Source organism: Molothrus ater, chromosome 11 (assembly GCF_012460135.2).
Source record: "Molothrus ater isolate BHLD 08-10-18 breed brown headed cowbird chromosome 11, BPBGC_Mater_1.1, whole genome shotgun sequence".
In the NCBI taxonomy this organism is placed as follows: Eukaryota; Metazoa; Chordata; class Aves; order Passeriformes; family Icteridae; genus Molothrus; species Molothrus ater.
The window spans coordinates 14,351,984-14,374,288 of NC_050488.2; the positions used below are offsets into that span (position 1 = coordinate 14,351,984).

Consider the following 22,305-nt stretch of genomic DNA (forward strand, 5'->3'; position numbering starts at 1 on the left):
AAGGCTCCTTTTAGTGTTTTCAGAACATGACCTTCTACTGTCCCTTATTCCTTCCTCTCTACCTTACAAAATATAGAGCATATTCCATTCTCTTCTCTTTTGGGGAAGGTTGAAACTTTTGTTACTTCCCAATGGATTGCTCAGACAGCAGGCTGATCCAGGTGGATGGATAGATTCCACTTTGCCTACTAATAACAAAAATATCTCTGATTCTTTAACATCATGATTATTGCTCTACTGCTTCAGTTTTTCATCATGAGAAAAGAAGGGTTCCACCATCTGTTTCAGAAATTATGATGTATTTTGATAATAGTCAATTGACAGACAAAATCCAGAAGCAGATTATAAATGGTACTGGGATTGGATTCCTGGTTCTTCAAGAACAAAGCTTTTAAACTGAAGTTTTAAATGTGCCATTTCAAAATGCGACTATTGATGTGGTACAACAAATACAGCAGAGCAAGGCTTGGATTGTTGCAGTTCTTTGCATCACTTTGAGGAAAAAAATTAAAGCTAGTACAGTATAATTTTTGTTTTTTCATAACACCTAACAAGCATTAATTCTATAGAACTAATTTATTTTATATGAAACAATCAAATTCTAGTCTAGTCACAGTAAGTTCTAAATGGCAGCAACTTAAAAAAACTAAGAGCCAACTTAGTTCAGATTTAGGTCCCATCCAGAACAGGGTATGGAAGCTGGGACTCATGAAAAGATGCCCTGCCCTCAGTCTGATGCCATGTAAAAAAAGAAGCCCTTATTATAAGGCTCAACCCCTACTAAAAATAGGAAAATCTGTGAAAACACCTTTTATTGGCAAAGTTTTACAAACACCTTAGTTCACAAGTATGGTGTAAAAGCTTCATCCTTTGTGAAACAAAGTATATTTGTCACAAATTACAAAGTTTGTGGATTAACACCGAGTGCCTGCTTGCAAACATCTGCAACTCTTTTCCCATTAAACATATGCAAAATGTATTTTTGTAGAAAAATTCACAGAAGCAGTAGAAAACTATTTCCAGCTCCATCTCTCTTACTGTTGATTTCAACAGAATGTGAAGATACTTGGACTTTCTTAATTAGTAATTGTCAGTCTTCAGATGACATCTACTGCTTGGCCTCTGCTTCCATCTGAGTTTCTTGTGATTCCTCAGCTTCTGAAAGTTTTTCATCATCTAAAATTCAATATTACTGTTAGTCAAACATGCTTGGTCATATATAGACTATATTGCAGAACTTTGTCCCACTTAAATATTTTATTTTGATTGCCTAAAATGTGTAGTTGAGTATCTCACTCTAAAAAATGCTATGTTCAAACAAACAAAATAATCCTTCAGTTTTTAAGGATGTTATCTCTAACAGCTGTTACTGGAAATATGGGGTAAATTCTATAGTGTCAATTGAAGCAAATGGTACCAGATTGCTTCTAACCCCTTCTTTCTCCTTGTCTGCTAATGGTTTATTCATTTTATACTGAAGCTGTGTTTTTCACTTAACTGCTACTTCCTTCACAAAATCCTGAAAAGTAATCTATATATTCACATGAAAATGCATTTTCAAGAGTAGTACTTAAGCAAGTGTTATTAACACATAATAACAATAACCTTCTGCTAAAGTGCACCTAGGATTAACAGTTCATTCTGCTTAAGAAGATCTAGATGGCCTTAGAGAATGAAAGTCTGCTCTTAGAGCCATCTCTGCATTTAATCAGGTCATGCTCAGAGGCTGTACCAATTGTTCTGTCTTTGAAAGACAGGGAAAATCTACAGCAAATATTTAAAACAATATTACCCATATTGGAGCACAAAAAGTTAGTGCTGATTTGAAAATATTAAGTATTTGTATGAGAAAAGATGAGTACAACTAATTCCTGAATTTAGCTCTCGTGTCTGACAGTTTTAGTCCCTGCTCTGTCAGATTCACAGTCTGAGTAGATTGTCATTTACCTTCCTTGTATTTCAATTTCTTTTTAGTAAAGCCTCAAATGATGCCATGGTAGTAGTGACATGTTCAAAACTACTGAAATAGGAATTATAAAATGAAATTTGGAAATAAGCACAAGAATAACTCTCTGTAAGAAATACTTTCTGTTTTAAAAAAACCAAAAAAACACCTCAAATGGCTATTCTTCATCCTCACATTTTAAAGAATTCTGCTGCCTACAAATTAACCTGAAGCTAGTCAGGAAATGGCACAGTGGGTAGCTTGTAGAAGAAAAAAATGCTCAGAGCAGTCTCAGGCTCTGGACTACTACTGGGAAAAAATTGTGCCAATGCAAGAGGTCACCAGCCTCAATTGCACAGAGCCATCCCCCTGCTGGAAGCTGTGATTCCTTTTGATCTGCTAAAACACAACCCAGTTATACCTATTACCAAAGAACAGCACTTACTCTCCAGGGTTTGCTGAAGTTCATGGATGGTGCTCAGGAGAACATGGAACTGCTTCCTTCTCAGCTCCAACTGGAATGATAAAATACATGTTGTAGGAAACAGAGAGCACGTACAGCCAAACAACCCATAGCAGACTCTACATTAATTGTATTCCTAATAAATTATTATATAACCATCTCTATGAAAAACTTACCTTATCTTCGACATTTTCTTTAATGTGAGAAAGATTTTGCAGTTCTTTTCCCAAAGCTTCTAGCTGCCTGAAAAGAGATTGTCAGAGTACTCTTAAAAAATTCTGTAAAATTCTTGCAAAACAGATTTGCTCTGAGTAGAGGAGAAAGAACTCTAAAAGATGCTGTTTATGTAAACAAAACAAGTGAAATGATTTAGAGGTAAGGTCACTTCATGTAATTTTAAACTATTATGTTCTCAACTTGTAATTTCACGATATTTACAAAAAATCAGGCCTCCAAGCTGGAATACAGTTGTACCCTGGGCATTTGGAACAATTCAGTCCTGACACAACATGTTATTTACTTGACCCTACAAGTCAAAGAAGCAGATTCATAGAATCTTAGAACATCCTGAGCCAGAACAGACCCACAAGGAACATCAACTCCAATTCCTGGCCCTGCACAGGATACCCCAAGAGTCATGCCCTTTGCCTGAGAGCATTGTCCAAATGCTCCTTGAACTCTCTCAGAATTGGTGCTGTGACCACTTCCTTGGGAGCCTGTTCAGTGCCCAACCACAGTCTGGGGGAAGAACTTTCTGCTCTCACTTGAGCTCACCATGGACCAACTCTTTTTGAGGCCAAGAACAGCAGGTACCATAACATACCTTTCAAATGAGAATGGAGCACCAGCTCTTACAGCTATACCTCCAGTTTGGTCCTTCTACTTCTAATGCCTATCATAATTTATGCACCATGCAATGACAGCAAACTGCTCATTTAAAGGTGAAGTGGATTGAGGCTGATATCCCTGATTAATTAGCAGGCAGAGTCACAGAGGGGTCAGCAAGGAAATCAACCTTTTTTTCCTGAAGCCATTGACAGCTGCTGCAACTAGTCTGGCTAGGGAACCACAAAAAGCCCTCCAGTCCTAAGTACCCCACTGTGGATGGGAAAAGGTGATTTTAGTGCTACCCAAGGGTGTTGTCTTTTTCTGGGCCAGCATGCTTGGTACCTCAATGGGAATACCTGAGAGAGTTGTGTGTGACATTACTCCTTTCTTCAGTTTATAGGCTCATACACTGATTTTGGAAGCATTTAGTTTCTAGCTTCTGAAAAACTTGCATTTGGCCAAATCTTGCTGTTTACACTGTGCTGTCAGGTGTAAGCAGACTGTGAGAGGACAGACTTTTTTTTTTCTAGTAACATCCAAGCTACATCTGGAATTTTACTCCTTTTACTTTACATTCCAGAGAATCTTTGCTTAGCCTTCTTACCTTTATATCTCTTTTTCTAAGACTGTGTCATTTCTTGGTTCTCTGAACAGCTCTTCTGATACAGAATCTAATTACACTGTGGGCAGTGTTGTTCAGTACTTCTGCTCCTATCACTTCCTGAATTGTCTCCTGTGCACTACTTGTGACTAAGCTGTTAACAGCTTCCTTTGTGCTGTATGACTCCTTGTTCCAAAAAACAGACTCTTAAAAGCACAAAGAAAGTATTTTTCTAAACTTTGTCCTATTGTTCCAGATAACCTGCAAAAGCTGTAAATGTAACTCTTGCAAGAAACCCTTCTGTTTCTTCTCACAAGAAGTTTTCTCGAGTGTTTTTAGTGATTAAGAGTTCCATGAAGTGTGTGACATTGTTAGTGAGGCTTCCTCTGTTCTGAATTAAGGGTGGCCTTTGGTTCATTGTATCATTTTCTGTGTACTTTCCTACAGACTGCATCCTTACCAGCTATAACTCACCACCCTTTCTAGCTTTGCTTTAAAACTTATGCTTGGATGTGTTAAGCAAACTTAGGATAATCCCTCCAAGCCTAAACAATCCAGCATCCTCTAAGATAACAAAATATCATTTATCACAGAATTATAGAATAGTTTGGGCTGGAAAGGACCATAAAGATCATCTAGTTCACACCTCCTGCCATGGGGAGGGACATCTTTCACTGGACCAGATTGCTCAGAGCCCCATCCAAACTGGCCTTTGAACACTTCCAGGAGTGGGGCAGTCATAACTTCTCTCCTTTAGTTGTTTCTATTCTTAATTGACTTATCTGAGAAACTGCATTTTTGGTAGTTCTTTATTAAAGCCTCACTTGATAAATGTCATATGCTGACTAATGAAGTAAGAAGTAGTCAAGTCTCATGAGAATTGCCTGTAATAATCAAAGTTGGGGTAATGAAATCAAGGCACAGAAAAACAACATACAAGAAAGAAATGTGTGAAATATTGTGAGTGGCTTATAGCTATAAAAATGCTATTATTGGGGTAATAGTATAACCAAATCAGTTCCATTTGCTATGAAAGGCTATTGAATATGAAAAGACATCCTCCCCTGGCAATTTCAGTGAAAGTGGGAAGAGGGATAAGTGCACAGCTGCACTTACATGGGAACAGTAATCCCACACCACCTCTTTAATCAGTTTAAGAACAACAAACTCATAGATGCAATAAATCCTGGAATGTTTGTATGGCTCAATAATCCCCCACAACTGCCCCAAAAGCACAGACAGTGATGCAAACCCAGAATGTGACAAGCAGCACTGTGAGTTACACACAGGATGAGTTGGACAACAGGTAGGTCTGCCCTGCATGCCAGGGCAGGTTATGTGTGGCACACCACGCAGCCATTTATAACTGGGCATGCAGGAACAACAACCAGAAGGAAAATGTAAAAAAAAAAAGAACCCTAGGAGCTTTCTCCTGCTCTCCCATTCCACCTTACTTGCTTGTGTGTTATGCATTTCGAGTGACTACTGAATCTGGCAGGTGCAAGTTAAGGGACTTCCCACCATCTCCCTTTTCTGAGCAACTCACAGGTAAACTGACATCAGATGTGCATTTACATCTCAGTTCACTTATTCACCTTAATTTTTCAGTGGAAAAATTTCAACTACAGAACAATTAGCAATGCTTCCGACCCATATAGATGGGAGATTAAGGAAAGCTCATAAGGGCACAGAAAAGCAAGTTTTTATCATGGCAAAGAAATTATATAAATGTGAGGAAAAGTCAAACTGAAATCAAGGAAATGTCAAGTCTGGTGACTTCTAGTTTACTGCTCTATTATAATTTAATGTAGTTTTATACTTACTTCAATGTTTCATGTCTGTCTGGGTGATGCTGTATGACTTTGGCCAATGCATCATATTCTGAAAGACATTTAAATAGTTGATCTAAATACTTCTGAAAATATTTAGTATAAAATTTAGTATAAAATTATGCATGGATTTTTTTTTTATTTTTAGGATTTTTTAAAAAAACTATTACACATTAAGAATAATATTATGGTTATACAGGTAACTAACACAGCCATTTCCTGATAGGAAGACCATACAGATGACAACTACCTCATTCACCTGGAAAAATTTGTGCTGCAGACTGGACAGAACATATTAAAAGGCCAACACTTCAGACCTATGTTTGTGAAGATGTAAGAACTCCATATTCCTACTGGTTAAGGTTATTTTAATTTCCAGTTGAGTTCAAAATTATCCACAGCATTGATCAAACAGTTGTACTTAAAACCTTTCATGTTATACTTCTGAAATTTTTTGCATTTCATTTATCATGAAAAAATAATTTTTTGCTTCTAATCAACTGCTCATCTTTTAAAGTGTTACAGGTTTCAATGATTTATGAGTATACAATTTTAAAAGTAGGGAAAAAATACACCTCTTAAAACAGGTGTTAAGAAAGAACACTGTTTTAGGTTTTCCTGATGCTGCATGTCATTGAGATCTGGTTCAATCTTGCCTGTGTCATCCACCCAAAACTTTCAGTAGTCAGTTGTCCCCACCAGGCTGAATACAGTAATCATGATGCCTTGCACATTCAAAAATTTAGAATCTATTTTCCAATACAATGTAAAAGATAACAAACCAATGAAGCCCAACACTGTAAATACAGATATGGCACCTTACCCTGGCGATTTTTTCGAATCCTTTTTGCTTGCAGGATTTGTTTTTTGCATTCAGAGATCTTCTCATGGGCTGCAGCTATACTATTTTCTTTAGGAAAAAAAAAGAAAGAGAAAGATATAGAGTTATATTGAATTCAAGCAATACATGTAAATAAAAATTTAAACTATAAAAGAGTTGTTTGTGACATGGTGGCTTGTTAGCTCCGTCAACTTAAAAACTATATACACATCAACAGGTTAAAAAAGCTTTTGTTTGTATGCAATCTATGTAATTACAAGATGCTTATAGCACATATATGAGTGCTATCTAGTAAGAAAAAAAACCAAACCCAAAAAACCTCCAAACCAGTCATCAGATATATGTATTATGTTCACCAGGCTTGAGCTTGTTCAGAAGAGAAACACTAAAACAGAAACCAGTAACATTTTCTCGTGTTTACCTATATCCTTATAGATTTTCTCATAATTTTCCATCTCTCTCAGGTTCATGTCATACACCAGAAGAGTCTTTCCCATTGAAAATTCACACTGTGATAAAGTACTCAGCATTCGTTGGTACTGGCTGTATCTGAAAGCAGACAAGACATTTATTTACTCTCAACTTCATGCAGCTTAAGGGACAGCTAAATAACAACCATTCAATAAAGAAAATACTTCAAAGATTCAGTGTATAATTTTTTGGAAGTGCAGTTAGAAGCACTGTACACATTATTCCAGCATCATGTCCTTATCAGTGTAAATTGGGTATTAAAGCAGTGAGCAGTTTGACCAAGAGCTTTTAAATTTTCCATCTCGGGTTGGTTCTGTGACCACCAAATTAGTATTTTAATACTGCAGTGCTTCTCTGTCTACACACTGGTAATATTGTGATCTCAGGGAATTTACATCCATTACTAACAGAGACCCCACAGAAGGCTGTCACTCGTACCTTACTAATTTAGACTTAAAAAAAAGAGAGAACGACAGCAGCAGAAATACCAGCAGTATTTCCCTTCCCTAACAGAACAAACGCACAACTGCCAACTAAAATATCCGAGTCATGATCCTGTTATAAGAGCGGGACTCCCGGCTGGATCACGCAGCAGGCACAGCAATCCTGAGGGCATTCGAGCGGTGCTGGCAGATTACAGGACACAGCCCGCAGCCCTCAGTGATTCCTGACCCGTCTGTAGCCCTCCTCTCCCAGCACAGTCCTCGGCGTTAGTCCTGGAAACACCACAGAGCCAAAGAAAAGCAGCTGTGCGCATTTTAACGCGGATCTTTTCCAAATGGATCGAGCCCTGCTTTCCACTGAGACGCAAGCTAAGCAGTTCCAAGACTTAAAAAACCAAAGCAAAACAACAGATACCCTTCCTCCTGAGATCCGGAATTGCACCACTTAATGAAACTCTTCACCAACAAATTGATCCGCCTGTCGTCGCCAGCTCCATCGCCATCGATCAGCAGCCGCTTGCGGATAACTTCATCTGGGGAAAAACTCCCGTTAAGCCCTCACGCCATGGCCGCCGCCTCCCGGCGCCGCGCGCGGGGCTCTCCGGGCCCTTCAGGGAACCATTCCCGGAGCCAGAGCGGGCAGATCCGCTGAGCCGCGGCGCCGGGGGAGCATGGAGGGCCGCGGGGCCGGGGCCGCGATGGAGGCCCGTCTGCGGGGTGAGCGGCCCCGGGCGCCGCGGCAGCCGCTCCCCGGAGGGCGGGCGGGGGGCGCGGCGCTGCGGGGACCCCGGCGGGGGTCGCGGTGCGGGGCGGGAGGAAGGAGAGGGGGATGGAGAAAGGGAGGGAGGGAGGTCTCACCGTCGGTCACGGCCCCCATGGCGGCGAGTGCCGGAGCCGGCGGGGCGGCGGCAGCAGCTAGTGAGGTCAGCTTCCCACAATGCAGCCGGCGAGAGCGGCGGCCATGGAGGGGGAGGCGGCGGCTGCTGGGGCCTGAGCCGGCGGGCGGCGAACGCGCGGCCCGGGGAGGGCGGGCGGGCGAGCCCCGCGCCCCGCGTGGAACCGGCCCCCTGGCGAGGGGCGGCCCCGCCAGGTGAGCGCCCGACGGGGGAGGGAAGCGGCGGTCCCGCAGCCAGGCTCCACCTCCCCGCCCCCGCCACCCGCACCGGCCCCGCCGCCCCCCGCCCGGCCGCCCCGCCATGCCCCCGGCACATGGTCCCGCGCCATCGAGGCCGCCGGGGTCGGGGGCGCCTCTCCTGCCCTCCCGCCACGGCCCCGGCTCGGGGTGTCCTCCCCGGGGTGCCGTCACCATCGCCCTCGGTGGTGCCGAGCTCCCCGCGCCGGGTCCCGCACGGCCGCGGTGGTGCCGTCCCACCGGCAGCGATGGTGGCGATGGCACAAGGGAGCGGGCGGACGGTCCCGCCGTGCTGGCCATGACCCAGCGGGCAGGCGGATGGTCCCGTCACGGTGCCCAGTGTCATTGACATGGCACTGTGAGGGCGGTGGGGTCCCCTGTGGCGGCTGTCCAGCCCCTGTGGGTGATGGAGCGGGAGCGCTGGCTCTTCGGTGCCTTTCCCTGGTGAGGGTGTGGAGGACGTGCCCATGGTGCAGGTGTCGGGGAGCTGGAGTGGCCTCCCCTGGCTGCCCTTGGGCTCATCCCCACTCGATGCTGGGAGGACAAGCAGTAGGGCCTGGGGTGTGCCAAAAATTATTCTGATGTTTCCTGGTGAGTTTGACTGTGATCAGCAGAGAGGAACAATAGTTGTTTCTTCCTGTCCTGGCAAACTAAGCTGATGCTGGAAAAAGTGGCTAGAGGCATCTGGAGAAAAGAGATATTAAGGTGTTACCATGTGTTGAGTTTGAGGCTTTTGGTCCATAGGCTTGGATGCTTGGGCAGTGCTGGTAATGTTACTGAAGTGTATATCACAGTAGCTGAGGCGTTGCCAGACCCTGACACCTTTCTATTCCCTCTTCATTTTGGTTTGGACAGTTAAGTGGCTCACTGCCTTTTTCTGCTTAGCACTATTCATTGACAGTTTTAGGGTGATGGGGAAAATCAGGGTGAGAAAAGAACGAAGTTAATATGTGCTGTAATCTGTTAGTTCCTGGTTTTAGAGCTGTGAGAGATTAAAAGGCGCTTTCTTGTTCTGGATAGAGGCATTTAACAGCTCTTTACGGATTTGTAGATTGTTTCAAGTCAGTACTTTGTCTTCAATAGGCAACTGATCAGGCCCTTTGGAAGGTGCTAGTAGGGAAGCATTACTGGGAGTGGTCATTAAAACTCCGCCAGAACTTTTAGGAATAAAGTGTTTCCAATATGGGAAACTTGGATAAGTGGCTTCTGCTCTTGAAGTTTTTATGTACTCTTAGGTGATTGGTGGGGAATATCATTTTATATGAAAACCTAACGAACTATCCAGTTACCCAGGTTTGGGCCAAAGAATGGGCCATGCATTCATGAACTATGTAAGCTGTACTGAAGGTGCTCACTTCTGTGAACTCTGATATGTTGCTATTTAGTTGATTTGACTAAAATCTTTGTTTTTCTTAAGGCTTTGGTCACTATGGTACAGCTTAGTATTTTGCTAAAGGGTGAGAGACCTAGCTGAACTTCTCTATGCAAATTTTGTACCGTTATTGCCTTTCCTCTTTATCCACTCACTTCCTTTTGGAAGTCTTAAGCATTTTGAAACATCCCATTTAATCAAGATGATATTTTTCTTACACCTCTGAGCTCTTTACATTTTCTGAGCCCTATCGCAGAGAGAAGTTGGTCAGAACTGAAAACTATTGTAGGTGAAAATCCACAATTATTTATTTAATAATCTCAGAACTTCCATGTAATTTCCTGTCATTTAATCCAATACAATCTTTTCTCACTTTTTGTTCATCATTCCACTCTTAATCAGTTGGTCTTATTAAGGTCTCCAGATGACAAATAGATAGTCCTTGAGTAATTAATTTAGAATACAGCAGTACATATGACTAGTTTATAATATTTAGTGACTTTTGTTCCATTCTTCATGTGTTACTAATTACGAGCTTCTATGAAATTTTTTGCTCTGGGTCTTAAGCTCATAAGAACAACTTTGGGTACAAAGGCATTATTTTTCTTTTTAAGACAGGGCTTTCAGGCATTATCAATGTTGATTAACTTTTCTCCTTTAGAATGCAAGTAGAACTTGGTAAATACATCATCAAGAATCTCACTAAGGCTAGGTATTGATGCAACTGCCTGTTCTCTCTCCTGCTTTATTTTGACATATTAAATATCTATGGGATGTTTTTGCTTGGGAAGCCAGTTCCAGCTTTCTGGGTTCCTATATGCATTTGAGGATTCATTGTGTCTTAGGAGTTTTTGATTTGCTTTGCTCTCTTTCCAAGTAGAATTCCTCATCTTTAAGTGTGAAACAACCCTCGTTTCTCATGTGCTGAGGGTGTTGCACTGGGCTGTATACAGCCATGTCTTTGTCATTAATTCACTGTGATATATGGTGTAGATCTTTGGAACAGGATTGACTTACTCTTACTTATTTGTCCTTCACCACTTTGGGTACTCTGTGCAGATTCTATCAGCTACAGTCTTTTATATAATCCTTCAACTGACCAGCAGAAACACTGAGTAGCTCTGGACCTTCCCTAAAGCATCAGTAGTGGAGATTCACACAATAGGAAAAAGTTCTTCCACAGGGGATAGCACCTGACTCTGTGCCAGCTCTTTTGGAACAAGTACCTGTGTGTGCTTTCAACCAAGGTAAAATGTCACACAGTTTTCTCTCTTTCCTTGAATTCTTTTATGTGTGCCATATGGTAAGACCCTGGAGCAGCTTATACATAATAATTTGTTGCACATCTGTCCTTGTCAAAAGTGTTAAATAATCCTCTGTAATGTTTCCAGGTGACTCTGGATGCAAGAAGTAAGGTAACCTAGGTAAGTTTAGTACTGCAAGATGTTACACGTGTGTGGAACTGGCTTTGATTTTTCATACGTATACTTTTTTTTTCTGTTCCTGAAAATATGGCTTTTAAGTGCACTGATGTTTTTTTTATTGAGGAAATCTGTTAGTGCTGAAGTTTTCTTTCCTGAGAAACAATCTATGAGAGCAAAAGTTTAAAGTGACTGTATTCCTCCTCCCTTTTTCTTTAACTCTGTGTGTATATGATTTTTTTCCCAACCACACAAAAAGTTAAAGGGGAAGAAGCTTTTTATAGTATTCCAGGCTATAATGAGCTATGATTTTTAAGAGCTAAGAAAACAGTTTTTAACTATTGACAAGGTGGATTTAAAATATTTTTCTTTAGCCTCCCTAATAATTTATGAGGTGGTTTTAGATTCCAGGCTTTCTTCATGTTGACTAACTTCTAAATCAGACTTTTGTGTAGCACTAAATCTTACAGAGATCTAAGTATAGTAGGTCAGAAACTGCAGGGTATTTTTATCCAGTCCAACCTATATTCTTGTCAGAAAGCCATACCAAATTTATTTAGCGAGACCTATTTTCTGTAAGTCTATGTTTAGCATTACTTTTTACCACCATCCTTTATCTTTCTGTTGATTATATACCAGAATTCTGTGCAAGACTGATACCAAGCTAACCTATCAGACTGTTTTTCTCATTTTAAATTATGCTACAGTTTTATTTTCTTTGCAGTCTTCTGTAGCTTCAGCATTTACTGAAAATTAGCATCAGTGTTCCAAGAGCTTGTCATCTTGTTCTGTAAGAATTCTAAGACCCTGGCTGTCTAATTCTGCAGATATTAAAATAGTCACTCTTGGCAGATAAACCTGAAATCTTTCACCCCAGTGATTGAGGTATAAAAAGTAGTGAGTGGTTCTTAGCCTTGTAGAAAGCTTTCCTGACATGGACCCTTGTGTTTCTGCAGAGGCAGCCCATTTTCATAGAGTTACAGCAGAATGGGAAAAAGGAGGGTGAAAATACTTGTTCTGACTGTAGTGATAGTACCAATAATTTTAAAATGCAACATTTTATTATGTGAACAGTAATCAATTATGCTGTCTACTGCCTGTGTACCAAGATTGATTAAATGTACTGTTAATCCCATACTTTAAAAACCAGGCTCCTATCACATAATAGTGTAACCACAAGTTGTGGTCTACAGTATGGGTCTTAATTTTAATTTTTTATTTTTTATTTTGTAACTGGAAGAAGCCTGTAAAATTCCAGAAGTTTTGATGGAAGCATCTTAAAAAATATTAGTCCTGGAAATATTTTGTTCATTAGAAAGACATTTTATCACTACTATTTTTCTCCTGAAGGGAGAAAAGCTTATTTTAGTCATAAATAAAATAGTGCTGCATGGTCTTTTGAAATATTTTTTTCCTAAGTAAGGGCTCTGTGTCTTAGTTAATCTCAATTACACAGGTGGCATTCTGATATTGTCCTCTTTCAGCTGTCTTCACAGGAATTATGTAACAGCTTTCCAAATTTCATACCCAGATCCTACTGAATATTTATGAAGCTTGAGGATCAATTATTGTACATTTTAGGATGATCTGTGACTAATTTATTAAAGCTTGTCAAACTCAGCTTGAAATTTCACGATACTGGAAGTGTAGGAGCCAGAGCTTTCAGGTGCAGGGATGCAAAGGAAAGTGTGTCCTGTGTGTGTGCCAAAAAGGGCCTCTGTTTGAGGAGTGGGATGAGCAGGAGTGGCACCCTGGGTCATGATACCCATTCCCAGGGACTTGGGAGATTCCCACACAGCAAGAAAGTCAAGGTGTTTTAACAGGTGTCTTGAGAAGCTCTGTGCCATGAAGCCACTGCAGGACAGAGTAGCTGGTTAGAATTTTCTTGTAATTTAAAAATCATTAACACTATATTACAGCCTGTGCAGTGGCTCGGAGATCCCACATGATGTCTGCATTCTGTGATTTAAAGTGACTCAGGTAATTTTGGGGTGGCATTTCATGCTGTTCTGGGATTCTGTTTCATGTGTTTTGTAAGAAAGCAGACTTTATTATTTTGGAGGTTTTTTCAGAGGATTAGTCAATTATCTAGCATTCTCTTAATTTGTTGGTAGGATGTTTTCACTTTATTTTATTTTACTAAGGAAAGAGAACATATTTTTGTTTTTTCCTTCCTCAGTCCTTCAGTTCATGGCTGTGGTAGTGATCAGTGCTGTGCCAGGGTTTTCAGAGGAAGATGTGGATGTTTAATGAGGTTTTACCACTGACTTAGAAGAATTTGTCTTCGCTGGCATTGGGCCAAATGGTAAATATTTTTATTTAACCGTGGTTTGAAGCATTGGATGAACAATAAGAGAGGTGTGAATATCATATTGACTTGTATCAAGTTTAAATAAATAACTGTTAGTGCTACTGAGGAAACTTTGCACAAGGCTTGCAAGGGAAACCAGGCATTTCCTCCTTTGGAAAGAGCTCCTGCCCGACTTCAGAGCGGTGTTCTCTGAATCACGTGGCCACATGCTTTGACTCAGCTAAGAAAGCTGAATCAGAGCTATTGCACAGCTTCTGAGTCAGCTTTTTGAAGTTTAAAAAAATTGGTTGGTTAAGTTTGTTTTCTTTAATTTTTAAAAGCAGCCCCAAACTGTAAAAGAAGGCATAGAAATTTTACAAGGCTTTGAGCTTGGCTACATCATGTGGAGATGTTGAAAGAAAGGCTTCTGTCTCAGGAGATGGAGAAAGGGTATCAGGTCTATTGATAAACATCTGCTTCTTGTTTTAAATTGGGGTTTTATTTTGCTTTGGATTATTTAATGGTTTATTTTCTTGTAATAGAGAAACTCTGCCAGTGGGTAATATTCAAGCACACTAAAATTTACTGTTCCCATTGAACATGATACACTGACGCACGTTCTCACTCCCAATTTCTGAGGTACAAGTCCAAGCAGAGAAAGAGAAATAATTGGAGGCATGATTACATGCTTGGGTGATGCCTGCTCAGGTTTTTGTTTGTAAAATGTTGAATGAAATACAGGTGGCACTGGTTGGGCCCTGGAACAGGCTCCCCAGGGAATGGTCATGGCCCCAAAGCTGCCAGAGCTCAAGGAGTGTTTGGACAATATTTTCAGGCACAGGGGGGATTGTTGGGGTGTCCTGAGCAGGGCCAGGAGTTGGGGTTCAATGATTCTTATGGGTTTCTTCCAGCTTATAATATTCAGTGGTTCTATGATTCTGTGATCCTGTGAAAACACTGAACTTTGTTAGCCTCCCAATAAGGACTGGAAACAGCGTAAAACCCCAAAGTGAAGTTGTGGCCTTAGGAAGATGGCATATTCTCTTCACTTTCTTTTTTTGCTGTGCCAAATGTAGCTTCTAAACTTGGTTCAAATGCTGTCTAAACAGATGGTTTAAACAAATATTTCAAGAGAAATGTGATGAGAGGATAACTGGGCATTTCCAGCAGAGACTGTCAGACCCAGAAGGGGCAAATGCAGGCTGTGGCTCAAGCTGGTCAAAAAGGGAAGGCTGGTCTGCCTGAGGCCAGTTGGGTCATGTTTCCATGAAGGTGGGGAGCCAAATTCTTTAGTATTTGTTGGTGTTTTGTTAAAATTATACCAGCCAGAAAGGCTTGAAGGAGATGATGAATCTGCACATTTTCTATGCAGTAGCTGAAGTAGGAATGTGCTTAAATCCTGCCTCTTGCCAGGGCTAAGCACCTTTCTCCAGGGAGCATTTTGGATTCACGCTCTCTTGAAATTAGGATCATAAGCCCTTTCTTTCAAAAAGGGAGCAAAGGTCAATCTTTGCTTTCAAAACCCAGGAGGTGGTGGTGGTTCTGGTTCCCTTTTCATCATTAGCAGAGCTGTTATCTGCTGGACTGTTCACCACATGTGTGGGAGGCTTCAACCCAGCTATCCTCCTTCCTGAGGGGATTAATGCCCATAATTCTTTCCATCAGAGTGAATTTTGTAATCACCACACTGTTGACTAGTACAAGGTGGTGTTGCTGTCAGAATGATAGACTGAACACAGCAGTGAAACCCAACACAAAAGATATTCAGTGGCTGAGGACTAAGGTGTTTAAGGGAGTAATTCGTAAGAGCAAACCAGTAATTTCAGAAGTGCAAGAAAAGAGCAATCAAGATAATTTTTGCATTGCAGGTCAGATTCTATTCAAAGATGTACAAGTGATTTCTCCCTGGTGATTTCTGTACTTTATTTCCATCAGGGATAGAATTTGAGCTTGAAAAGTATAAGGAACAGGAAAAAAAAACCCCAACAAATGATGGAATAAAATAATCTGCTTCATAAAATATTTTGGTGAGTTACAAAAGGTAAATAGACAAGCTAATGTCAAACACCAGGAAATAGAGGAATTGGACACAAAATACATTATCTATAAAGTATGTGTGTATCCATATGTATGTATATATACATGGACATTTTCATTTGAGATTTGGAAGTGGCTATATGTGTACCCAAAACATTAAGCCCAAAGTGTTATTTCTTTTAGTAATAGTTATGAAAGTAGGTAACAGTGTATCTATTTTTGCAATGTTTTATTTCAAGCAGGTTACAAGGTAACTTTTTCTTATAATGTTTTATAAACAATTATTCAGATTCACTTGTTGCATGTTTTTATTTTGCGAAACATTAGTGCAGAATACTTCAAAACCACAAATTCTTCTTGATCCTCTGCTTTTAGCTTTTATTTTAATAAAAAATTAAATTTTGATTATACATAGAGAGAATTGAACTAATAAAATAGGCAATGCAGATAAATTGGATTTTATAACTTAGATTAATAAAGATTGGCTTGTAGGAGATCAGAGTAAAACAAAGCCATGCTATTAATAAGTATGCACCTGTGATTTTGTGGCTCATGCTAAATATTTTCACTTCAGTTTCATTCCAGTGTCACTTTGGCAGTTATGAGTTGGTGGTTTGGTTTTTTTTTCATTTCTGAGAACTGCTTGTGGTTTTTGCTCTGTGTGTGTATATTTAAAAAAGTTAGGATGGTGTTGAACAATAACATATCCTGAAATAAAATTGTGCACGTGTATATTAAAATGAAACATAGGAGTTTTTTTTAATGTCATTAGTTTGAAATTCAATTTTAGAAGTACCCAAATTGCACTTGAGTTGCAGTCACTTTGTCTGGATTGGAATAGGAGGATATTTATTGTCAGATTTTCTGGTGGAGCTTTTCTATCCTGTTGTTATGTGAAAGGCTTGCACAAGGAGTGACAGACTGTAACTGTAGTTCATGTCATCAAACAAATGGAAGGAAATAGCTCAAGAGCTGTTGTTTTCAAATGTTTAAAGAAGTCTCTCCTGGTCCTGCAAGCCCTTGAAGGGATTTTGAACCTTACTCATCCTCTCAAATGTTAGTGTAGACTTATGATGATAATACAGGTAACGAATTTCCCAACGACCGGATTGTTCTTATCAAATCTTAATTTATAATTGCCTCCCAGTCTTTCTAGGACTAGCCTACTAAATTTGGCACAGAGTTTCAACTCTAAGACAGCCATTTTGCAACCTGCATTTTCTTCTCTTTCTGCTAATAGCAGTTAGCGAAATTGCTGCTCTGCATCTTCTTTTTGAGTTGGATGCTGTGAGAATGTGTTGCTTCTTTACAAAGGCTTCTAAAAGTTAAGTTGTCTTCGAATAAGCAATTGTTCTCTGCTGGCTTCTGTGCAGGTGGTGTCTTTTAAGCAGCTGCAATAACTGTCATGGCTTGGGGAAAAATAAGTAACAGGCAGCCCTAGCACAGGGCACCTTCTGGGAGGTGGATAGGATACAGCACCGTGTGTTGTGGTTAAGAAATGTACAGCAATTCACAACAAAATGCAATTTTTTTTTTTACAAAGAAATAGGAAAATATCACCTTAACTATGTGTGAGTGCAGTTAAAGGAATGGTTTGTACTAATCCAGTTGTCAGCAGGGCCCAGACTTGGCTATGCTCCATTATCCTTTGGTTGAGAAAGGAGGGAGGAGTAATTGGAAATTCCATGATCTCTGGAGTCAAAGATCTTCCCAGGCAAGTGTCTCATCGAGAGCAATGTTGATATGAGATACAGTTGTCTGTTGTCATCAGAGAATTTAAAGCTTAAGAGTGATATTTGCCTTAGAAAAAGAAATACTTCAGGAAGTGAAAACATAACTATTGAGACTTTACACACATAAATAGAGTACTGGAGGATATAGAAAAGAAAAACCTCACTTTCATGTGGTCATATTTTGTGAAGATTTACCTTGAAGCTTTCTGATAAATTTATGACTTTTTCTTTCTTGCCAGTTGCTGAGTATTTTTCTGTGTTTCTGGTTTTCCACAGCTGTTCTTTGAGCACCATCTCTGATAATAATGGGGAATTGCATGGTTTTGTTGCAGGGCAGGAGGGCCAACCTCTTTTTTATATTTGTGCTCCCACCATAATAGTGACATTTTATTAACTCATGAGCAGGACTTGAATTTTTAAAGTGATAGGAATATCATCTATGTTTTTATTTGTTTTACTTATATGTAAAATCACTGCATAGGGTAGAGGTGCATGCTGTGTTCTAGCTGAGCTTCCTAAACTTAGACAAAAAAAACCAAAGTAAATCTATATAATAATAAGGATTCTGAGTTTGTGAAAATAGGTCTGCTTGATCTGCTTTAGTTTTGAAATAAAGTATTCATTAACTGCAGACATGGAGGACATCAGGTCTGTATTGAATGAAATTAAGAAAGAGGAGGTGTGGAGATGCCAGTGCAGTTGCTTGAAGATTTAAAAAACCAGAATGCATAAACAATGTGAGCCTGCCACAAGAATGCAATTCCTTACAAAATTCCTTATGGTAAAAAAGAGGGGACTCAGGGGGTGGGAACACAGATCTGTTGAAGGGCATTGCAAAGCAGGGGGCTGTGGCAGGTGGAGGAACAAATAGGTCACATTCAAGCAATGAAGATTGATCACAGACAAACACAGTTCTCTAGTGGAAGTATTGAAAGGCTGGAATAATCACCCGTGGGACAATGGCTTATCCATTGCCCCAGGCCTTTAAGAACAGGTTTGATTCCTTGTGTTGTTCCCACCAGGTAGCTTAGTTATCGTGCCTTGGGGCTGAGGGAGGGACTGGCTGACCTTTGGAGGTTCCTTGTGTCTCTCCTTTGGTTAACAGATCTCTAACTGGAGACATTTTAACAGGATCATGCTGAAAGCTATTCTCCAGCTCTGTGACCTGTTCATCAGTTCTGTTTCAAGTGGAATTTGTTGTATCTGTAAGAAAAGCTGTGGTAGTTGTCAAGGAGAGGTTGTGTTTTTCAACGGGTTTGGGTTTTTTGGCAGTTCTTTCATGTCATCCTCCAGGACAATTCTACAGTGAGTCCCTGTCATCTTTCTGTTTAAATATTCTTCTCTGCTGCAGTGTTGCATCTAGGCCAGTTGCAGAGTTGTTATTCTGCTTGGAAGAATGATGGGGATTCGTGGAGTGCCTTGTGGGGGAAAGTATGTCCTGAGTGTGGATCTGAATGAGCAATTTTTCCAGCTGGCTGCATTCAAACTGTTGATTTCAGTAACTACAGCTTGACATTTAGTTCATATGTAGGTAGCTGTGTTCAACAGTGAGGTTTGTAATTCCATTTAATTTCATTTTATCTGTAAACATGTATCCCCTTGGGAAAAATTAATTTCTTAGTGGGACAAGCAGTAAAAGGAGGGACACTATGGAACCTGGAGGTTGTGTTTCTAATGGAATGATAAATGTGAGAAGAAATCCTCTGTTTTTCTAATGCTCTGTTACCAGTCTGCCTGTCCATGAGCAGCAGAGTGAGGAAACTGGAGAACTGATTTCTTCACAAGGCATTATTAGTCATAGCTAATAAATTATTTTAATAGCTAAAGAATATGCTAACACTCACATAGCTTTGCTTTTGCAGCAGTGTATAATTCGCAGAGAAGGGAACTGCTACTGGGAATATTTTAAAATGCAAATTATTATATTCTGCAGGTAAATGATAACAAAAAAATCCTTCCTTTTATTCTGTTAAAGAGTATCTTGTAGTTGTTTGACTAATGCTTGAGATTTAGGCACCTTATTAATAGTTACATAAGTAGTAGTTAGAAAAAGATATGATTTTACACAGTATAATAAGCAGCTATGAATTAATACAGTTTATAAATATGTGTTAAGCTTATAGTGTGTCAGCAGCTGTTTGCTTGGGTGGGCTTTGGTAGACATTCAAGCCACTGGTAAATTTGGGTGAGTATGAGTGTATTTCTTCAAATGAAAATATTAGGGTTTTTTAATTAACTTTCATGCCACTAAAAAGACATTTCTTGTCTTATTAATATCACCAATGTCATGAATGTTAAAGCCTTGTCAGCATTTTAACACAGGTAGTCTTTGAAATGTCACTGTTGCATCTTCAGCTAATGATGAGATTCTGTAGTCAGTTTCTTAGCGTGGCCCAGCACATTTCTTAGCAAATAAAATGAAACACAGGATTTACTTGAAAAGCAGTATAATGCTATTTTATATATATTTTCCCACATATGTAACTTAAATATGTGTAACAAAATAGCAGTTTTCAGAGAAAAACAGGGAGACATGGGCCAAATGCTCGTTATTCAGAAGGCATGTTAAGAAGAGAAACCTAACTAATTTAATCTTTTCAGTTGGATGTAACTTTCTAGAGTGTGAGTTCTTGGTTTGTATTTTTCTTTTGGCTGAGGCTGACGTTCCTGTTGTTGCTGTAACATTTCTTTCTGTCCTGCTTGGTGCACTCTGGCTCTAGGTGGCAGTCACTGGTAGGCAAAGGGAAGATTCGTTCTGGGATGGATGCTGGGCTTGGTGCCTGCACTGATTGGCTTCTCCAGCTGAAATTTTTATGGTGTTGGACAGCAATAAAAGTGCCACTTTTGCTTCTTTCCCTTCTGAACTGTGACAAAGATACTATGAAGGAAGAAAAAAAAAAAAGGAAAAAAATTATAGAAAATATTGAAGTGAAATATTCAAAAAGGAGAGCTTTAGTAATGCTGACAATATGGAAGAGATTTCTTTTATATCAGCACGACTGTGTCCTAGATTAACATAAATAAGTTTGTTTATAATGGAAGAAATACCAGTTTTTCACTAAATTCAGTTTCAAAGAGTAAAATAGATTGACCAAAGTGCAGTCACAGATAATAGAAGTGGAAAAATGTGTGATTGTAATTTCATTTAATTGAGTGAGGACTTCCCTACAGTCTTTATGAGCAAGTGTTGAAGGAGAAATAGTTCTCTTTTTTGCTTCAGACCTTGTGTCTTCCACCCTACTCCCTGCATCCCATCCTCCCTTTGCAGTGTCCATCCTTCCTCAATTTCTAAGCTTTTCCCCATCATTACACAGGTATTTCCCTTCCTTCATATTTGGTAGCTGTCTGTCTCTTGATTCTCTGTGTCTCTGCTCTATAAAATAGGATGGGCTTTAAGTTTTTTCTTTCTCACTCTTGGTGTAGGTGCTGTTTGCCTCCCTAACTCCTCACTGCTAAACATTTTGATAGAAAGTTGCTGTTGGAAAAGGCAGAAGCACTCAAGCAAATGAGCAACGGTTTCTCACCCCTTGCTGTGTAGGGCTGATTGCACTTCATGAGATGAATGCTGCTTGATAAGAAAGCTGTTGTTATCATAAAATCACAGTTCAAACCCAGGATTAGTCTATACATTTTATTGATCTCTGGTTTCAAATACCATGCCAAATTACAGTCTTGTTTATCTATGTGCAAATCCCAAGAATCTCTTTGGAAAGATCTGAAGTAATTCTGGATGTACAGAGATATGCTTAAGATCATGTTTTGGCTTTCAGTTTCAAACATAAAGAAATTACTTACTTTTATTTTGCATATTGTATTAACTACCAGCTCTAAGTGCTTTGCAGAAATTCTGCAGGATATTTTTGCCCTAAGGAAGAATAACTGAAAATCAAAATATCTTGATTTTTGCTTAATACAAACCTAGCAACAAGCTTTTAATTTATTAAATTCTAGTTTTAACTGTAGAAAACTACAGATTTTTGAAAATAAAGGTGCTTTAGCTGCAGAATAATAAAAAACCCAAACCACAAGAAAAACCGCCCAAAGATTTAATTAGTTCTATATTTTCACATGTTTATAATGAAAAAGACCATTAGCATTTCCAGAGCTGAGTTTTACAGCTCAGTCAAGTGCATTTCCAGAGCCAGTTTGAGAAATATGGACCATCATTTGTGAGGGAAAGCTTTCTGAGAGTTAGGATTATTAATAATAATTTAGTACAGATTTCTGTGTGAAGTTCATGTGCGAGAAATACAAGATAGAGATAATTCTGGTATTATGTCAAGATTATGTATTAGAGTGACAGGTATCACAGTCCCTAATAGATTGCAGAGGACAGAGATAATGAAGAGTGATGCTTTGTGTTCCCAAGCCTGCCTTAGGCCTGGTGTGTAACTGTAGGCAAATCACTCCTTCCTCAATTCCTCTCTCTGTAAAAATGGTGATAATGATGTGGATTATTTTGTGTTTTGTTTCGAGATCTTAAGGGAATACATGGAAATGAAGTGGTAGGAACATGAGAGGAAATACAAGGTAGTAAAATATGCATCTGTATTGCAGACAGCTTTGTTCTGGCAGTTGATTATAAAATTATTGATTCTACTGTTCTTTCCTATTGAGGGTGTCACTATGTACTTGTTCACAGGATTGTAGGAGAAAATCTTGCTGTTTCTTACACTTGCCTATCTTTCAGCTTCTCATTCAGAATTTGTGATAAGGTTATTCTGCTTTTATTCTTGCCCATTACTACCCCCATGAGGAACAGTTAAAGCTGTAGTTGGTAGAGGATAAGGACAGCAAAGGTCTGTCTGTCTTTATTTTCTCTATCTCCTCCCTTTCTATCTCTCTGTCTCTCTTTGGCCGTTGAAAATGTAGGTCATATTGCATCACCATAAAATGGAA

At 39.7% G+C, this 22,305-nt stretch overlaps 2 protein-coding genes across 3 annotated transcripts in view; one reads left to right on the top strand and one right to left on the bottom strand.

The window, feature by feature from the left end:
• Positions 1-280: 280 nt before the first annotated feature.
• THOC7 (THO complex subunit 7) lies at positions 281-8,485 on the bottom strand. Its single transcript, XM_036390842.2, has 8 exons — positions 8,280-8,485; positions 7,837-7,954; positions 6,929-7,056; positions 6,490-6,576; positions 5,661-5,718; positions 2,585-2,651; positions 2,391-2,460; positions 281-1,176 (listed from the first exon to the last, which is right to left on the bottom strand). The coding sequence occupies exons 1-8, from the start codon at positions 8,296-8,298 to the stop codon at positions 1,109-1,111; spliced, it is 615 nt and encodes a 204-aa protein (XP_036246735.1). The 5' UTR covers positions 8,299-8,485; the 3' UTR covers positions 281-1,108.
• The window catches only part of ATXN7 (ataxin 7), an 86,731-nt gene continuing 72,862 nt past the window's right edge, over positions 8,437-22,305 (top strand). Inside the window, exon 1 of one of the 2 annotated variants that reach the window (XM_036390839.2) lies at positions 8,437-8,511. The gene's annotated coding sequence lies outside the window, so the exon portion shown is untranslated. Of the gene's footprint in view, positions 8,512-13,579; positions 13,652-22,305 lie in introns of those variants that run through there. The other variant, XM_036390841.1, reaches the window with a different exon arrangement.